This window comes from Merops nubicus, unplaced genomic scaffold (assembly GCF_000691845.1).
Source record: "Merops nubicus isolate BGI_N331 unplaced genomic scaffold, ASM69184v1 scaffold14892, whole genome shotgun sequence".
Classification (NCBI taxonomy): Eukaryota; Metazoa; Chordata; class Aves; order Coraciiformes; family Meropidae; genus Merops; species Merops nubicus.
This window is the reverse complement of record NW_008592975.1, coordinates 3,134-9,370: the sequence shown is the minus strand read 5'-3', so window position 1 is coordinate 9,370 and position 6,237 is coordinate 3,134. Positions and strand designations below refer to the sequence as shown.

General features: G+C 42.6%; 1 protein-coding gene across 1 annotated transcript in view; it reads right to left on the bottom strand.

Moving 5' to 3' along the window:
* LOC103768189 (dystonin-like) overlaps positions 1-5,337 on the bottom strand; it is a gene marked incomplete at its 3' end in the record, with an annotated part of 113,410 nt that extends 108,073 nt beyond the window's left edge. Inside the window, exon 1 of the mRNA XM_008935329.1 lies at positions 5,211-5,337. Within this exon, the coding sequence (XP_008933577.1) occupies positions 5,211-5,337 (127 nt within the window). The remainder of the gene's footprint in view (positions 1-5,210) is intronic.
* Positions 5,338-6,237: the final 900 nt, after the last annotated feature.

Here is a 6,237-nt window from a genome sequence, read left to right as displayed (position 1 = left end):
GCAGGAATCAACGCAGACCTTTGACTTTATATAACAGTTCTGTTTACCTGACTTTCGGGACGGATTTCTAGATCCATCCTGTTAAATAAATAACTGCATCCCTACTGATGATTAGCTTCATAGATGCTTTTTAGTTTAGGTTTTCTTACTTCAACTTTTAAACATGAAATTACCCTGCAATCTGTTTGCACAAAAAGACATCACCTTAATTAAGAGTAATATCACAGCATATTTGTGTTCCTTCTGAAGACTAGCCAGAACAAGTCATGTAGAAGAGTGTCCCATTAAGGAATTACAACTGATATTTTCCAAAACATTTATACAGACTCTGCATACACAGACAAGTTCCATACCAGTACCCCTACACATATACATACACAAAATAATATCATTTTAGTTGTGATTTTAAAAGAATCCTGTAAGCAATTCGTTTTTAATAATTTCCAAGAGAAAAAAATCTTTGATAATAGTCAAGTATTGTTAAGCTGAACAAAGAAACAGAACGCACGTTCTACTACATCTGAGGTGAAAAAGAAAGGGAAACTGTGTAGGTACCATCAAAAGTCCTAATATGAGATTTGATTATGCTAAATGCTTAAAAGATGAAAAGCACAAGGGCCTTCAATTCTTAACCCAAAACAACTGTGCCTTTTTTTTTTTTTTTCTATTCAAAGGACTATGCCAACTGAGTGCTAAAGTCAACAAAAGCAGGCAAGTTTTCTTTGCAATAAAACCCTGTGAGAGGGTTCCCTGCTCCTCCCCACCCTGCAGGCAGGACATGCCATTCTCCACTTCCCTGAGGAGAGCAGAATCCCAAGCCAGAGCAATTCCACAGCACAGGAGGAGGACATCAGGTTAAGGACAGAGGAAAGGTGTGTACATCTACAGGACACTGCACCAGCACTGCTGTGCAGCACCAAGTCAATGCGCACACTCTTTTCAAGGTGGAGCTCATGGAAGCTGCCCAACGTGCAGGTATCCGAGTTAAAAGACAAGGAAACTACCATTTTCTAATCTGCCTGCTTTCCTTTTCCATTAAATGCAGGATAATTTTGTTCTCCTGCTGGTCTGTCTCTCCCAACACATTTGTTCATCTTCTGTTTGTTTCTTATACTCTGAGGTTTCCAGAGTATTACAGAAACAACCATCTTCCCCAGTTTATCTTTCTAGAAATCACAGATGCTTCAGAGATGAACTCATACTGTGTATGAAGAAAGTGGCATAGAGCTGTCAAAACAGGAAGACCAGCAGCACGCCTTAGACGTCTGTCTTAGTTCTGCCCCCGGCTGGCAATTGTTACTGTGAGGATTAATTATTTAGGAGATACTACTTTGCTGTGCTGGTATAGGATTAGAGAATAGGGAACCTCTTCCAATACTCTGAGCAACAGATGTGCACCTAAAAAGATGCATTTGGTCAGCTTGCGGCAAGCAAGGTCCCTCAAAGCAGCAGATCACTTTTTAAAATGAGCACCTTGTGCTTCTCAAGAGATCCTACACTGCCACTTGAGGAAAACCCTGCAAAACCATCTCTCCTTAACTATCACTTGGGTAAGCATTGTCTCTCAACATACATAATGAATGCTTAATCTTTAAACACAAGAATCAAATACTGCCATTTCATCGCTGACCTGCTCCTTCAGAAGGTCTCGTACCACAAGCACTGGCTGCAGAAAGGGGTCCCTGGAGGGATCTGGGGGAATCTGCTGAGCCCCACAGCATTTTTTAACAAACAGTTCTTGTGGCTCTTCAATAATATCACAGAATTGTCAGCCCTCCATTTTGCAAGGTCCACGTGCAAAATAGGTAACATGCTGCCTCAGGCCACTTTTTGCAATATACCCTACGTGTGTGTGGCAGACTTGATAATTCGGGCACAAGAAGAGATTCTTTAAGAAAGACGTGGGAGATGCTGAGTGGCCGAGGGTCCAACAAAACTTAAACAAGAGAAGCAAGATGGCTTCATCAGTCAAAAGAAAACAGGGAGAATCTAAGGCACTGTTTCACATGTGATTCATCTTCTGATCGTCATCTTCTGGCATGTGTACTATGATGTTTGTTGTAAGGAGAGCTCCATCACCCTCGATATGAGCATAAGATATTTTCCTGACATATTTTCCAAATAAGCGTAAGGTTTAAGCTTTACAGTCTAGTGCCTTGAGGAACCTGTACAACCATGAGTAAAACCCAGCTTTTTAAAACTGCAGCAGTCAGAGCTGCAATCTTGACCCCAGACCCCAGCACATCAGGTGCTTGCAAATGAAGACGGTTGCTGCCTCTGAGAGCCAGTAATCTAATACCCCACATAGCTCGCATAGCTGTATCATACTGTTCAGCTGACACATCTGGTTGTCCTTACAACCAAGTTGCTATCAGTTCCAATCTCATGTCCTGTTATGCTTCTGCAGTTAAAGACCCTGTCCCACCAGGCTTGGCTTCCTCTTCCGTGGGCTGGCATCTCAACACATCTGTCACCACCGCCTTCCATCTCCCCGGTTCTTGTTTCCACCAACAGAGAATGAAGGCATGGTTCAGCTGTCTGGACACACACCTACAAGGGCTGTTTTATGTTTAGGGGCCATGCCACTTGGCCTCCACCTGCTTCTCCAGAAGAACGAAGGTTTGCCTAAGCCCCGCTGGCCAGTCCTCCACAGATGTCTGTCCTGAATACCCTCTTAAGCACCTCAAACAGCTCTAGACATCCATACTTAGGCAACTGAGTCTGTAAACAGTGATCTCTATTTTTGCCATGGGTCACAGCAAAGAACAAGCCATCTCCCATAGCAAGCCCATTTCTTAATATTTTTCTTGATATTATTAGTTATGATATGCTGATACTGGAACAAAATCTACAGTTTTACATAATAAAACCACAGGCTGCTTAGTCTTATATGGGCAAAAAGGGAAGGACTGACCCTTGCACGCCAAAACAGCTTGCTCTTGAAAATGATACAGAAGATGTACAAGCTGGAGTAGAGAAGGAAGATCACTGTCTTTAACATTGATATACATCCACTCTTTCGTAGAGCCCATTGCAACAGGACAGAGAGTAATGGTTTTAAACTGAAAGAGAGTAGATTTAGACTAAAGATACAGAAGATGTTTTTAATGCTGAGGGTGGTGAAACACTGGAACAGGTTGCCCACAGAGACAGTAGATGCCTCATCCTTGGAAACGTTCAAGGTCAGGCTGGACAGGACTCTGAGCAACCTGAACTCCCTGATATCCCTCCTCGCTGCAGGTGGTTGGACGAGATGACCTTTAAAGGTCCTTTCCAACCCAAACCATTCTATGATTCTATGAGGATTTTATGAAAACACCTAAAAAACACAGATTTTTTTCTTATTCAGAAGTAAATAAGGCAGGAAAGCATGGTTGTGGCCCTTTCTGTATATACAGTGGGCGCACACCCAGCATACATGTAGAGAGATCTCACAGACATTCATGTTAGGCTACAGCGTGCTCCTGGCCAGACCCTAAAATGCAAGGGACCACGTTCTCAGCTGAAATAGTGTAGGGAGGAAAAGAAACATTTATGTGCTGCAGAGTCCACAGACAATGCAAAAGAGGCATGAGAGAGCACATTATCAGCTCTGGAAGGAGTAGCTAGAAGTAACTCCCATGTCCCAGAGGCCACCAGAAACAGCCTGCGGGAGGTGAGGCAATTCCTGTGGGCCTGTCAGGCTGCAGGGCTTGGAAACAAGAGAGTTCCGTGCTCACACCCGTGCAAAACGATCCCTCTTTTTCAGGGTAAAGAAAGCAGATTAAGCAAGTATCTTTCTTAAAACGTCAGGATTCTGCTTATCTGTGTTATACTTAAGCTGAACTTATTGTTAAAAGAACGTGCCAAATCAGACCTTTTCTAACAGCTTGCAGAAGAGTCAAAAACTAGCATCAACTCTGAATCATGTTTATTTCCAAAGACTGAAGTTCAGCTGACAAGCCTTTATAAAATCAGTGTCATCCCCAGGCGTTATGAAGAAATACAACATTCCATATCCAAGAGACTTTTCAGACCGCATAGCCTGGGAAAGTCTTTTCAAGTACTGCTCTTCTCACTTCTGGAAGCAAAATTAATTAAATGTCCAGCACAGACACAAAGCATTACCTCTTTTCCAAAGGAAAATGGGATAAGGCTCAAAAGTTAGAACTGTAAGGGTTGTGTTTGGGGAAAAAAAGGGTCAGGCCTTAATTACCAGTGAGGTCACCGATAAGTCCAAACGACAGCTGGCACAAGGCCACCACGAGTTTCACAATAAACTTCAGATTTATTCTTTAAGAATCTGACTCAGTACCCACAGGGGGAAAAAAAAAAAAAAAAAAATCCCTTAAGACTCCCATTCACTTCAGCTACAGTAAGTGCTTTTCTCTGAGATATTAGACACGGATAGTTAAAAGCTCCTATAATTACACTGTTCCACAGAAAATGCCATCAACATTCAGACGGCTGAAATACTGCTTTGGCCACTGCATGAGATCTTGGCATCCTGATGAGTTAGTTTCTCTAATGCTTCAGCTCCCTCAAAATGTATGCAAGCTTGGTTGTAAAGGACAAATTGTATTCAAAGTGCTTTTCATAAGGGAACAGTTTTCTGTAAATTCTGAAAATCTGTATGTTTTCACCTTTGAAAATTAGGAAATCATAGTATCAGTGCTCATGGCATGATAACAAACCTATACCATGAGTAAAGAATGAAAAAAACTCTCATACAAAAAGCTGTATTTACGTACAAAAATAAAGTTTTACTATGCCAACACATGCACATGAGACACTCTAAAATTCTGATCAGGTTGTAGCAATATCCCCGCAACACATAATTGTTCAGATCAGATATGTGAAAAATATTCCCACGTGACTGATCTGCCAAGCAAGGCTGCTTCTTCAAACACCTTCAAGACTACTTAGACACTCCAGCGGGCTGTGAGGCACAGCCAGGCACTGAGCTGTGGTCCCTGGCCAGCCTGATGTCACGCCAAGAGATCAGGGAGCTGAAGCAGTTACAAGCAGATGACATCCGGCCCCCTGCGTCTCTCATGCTCTTCAATCTCCCGACTTTAAACCCAAAATTTCTTTCTCAGGCAAAAATAAACCGAACGCCAAATACACATCCTGGGCACGATCCTTGTTTTGTACTAAATCCTGTAAGAAACCTCACCCATTCTGTTAGAAATAAGCACGGGTGGTCTGGCAGAACCTCGCGGCCGGCTCACCCCGGGACGGCAGCTCAGCTTCCCCGGGGAGGCGGGCAGAGCGCAGGCCGCGCTGCAGATGGTGCTGTTCCCTCACCTCTGCCCAGGCAAGCCGCTTCCAGAGCTGGACACCCACCAGCCAGGACATGCCGACTGCTCCCCCCGGGCCCACCAGCACGGGGCCCAGAGCCAGGGCCAGCAGCCAGATGGCCCGAGGGGAAAAACTTGTGCCTCATCTCCTCTGTGCGCCTGTTCCCTTGCAAGCAAGGTCTGGTGAGCCGAGTTATAGGTCCAGTGTCTGAAACTCACTTTCACCCTTTTCTTTTGGTCACCAATCTGATAATCCACTCCACAGGAAATTTTCCTTGCTGTTCACTGAAAATATTTTTTTTGTTTGTTTCATTCTCAGGAGTAATTTTCTAGCTGTTTGACCTTGGATATTAATTTTCCCAAATAGTAAGCATAGCTAATGCTGCTCCACCTCAGAAAGTCCTTTTACCATCTCAAATACTTATAGTAAGCCACCTTAAAACAAATCTCCCATATAAAGCAAGTTATGATCCCTGATCTCTCTCTATAGGATGTTTCTTAACTGAATATTCATCCTTAGCTCCATCCTTGGATTCATCCTTCACTTTCTCATCTGACCAATATTCCACACTCTATTAGCACGACAACTCGGTGATCTGAACACACTTCCCACGTTCCACCTCTCTAAATTCCTGTCCTTGTATCTAAGCTTGGATCTGTCCAAATTTTATTTTTTTTTTTTAAATATTAAACTTTGCATCTCTTTCAGACAACTTGCTTGTCCAACTAACCCACTGCTTTTGCATACTCTAATTTGCATTTTGTTGCTAGCCTTCGATTGTTTCGTATGTCTCTGGATAACTCTAAAAAACTAACTTCATAAAAACTGATATTTGTATGGCTTTCATATAAATATGCTGTTGCTCAATTTCTAAAAAAAAAAACAAAAGTAATAATTAAGCCACTGATAAATCTTGTCCTTACATTTCCCTTCTTATATTCCTATGCTTGATTTCAT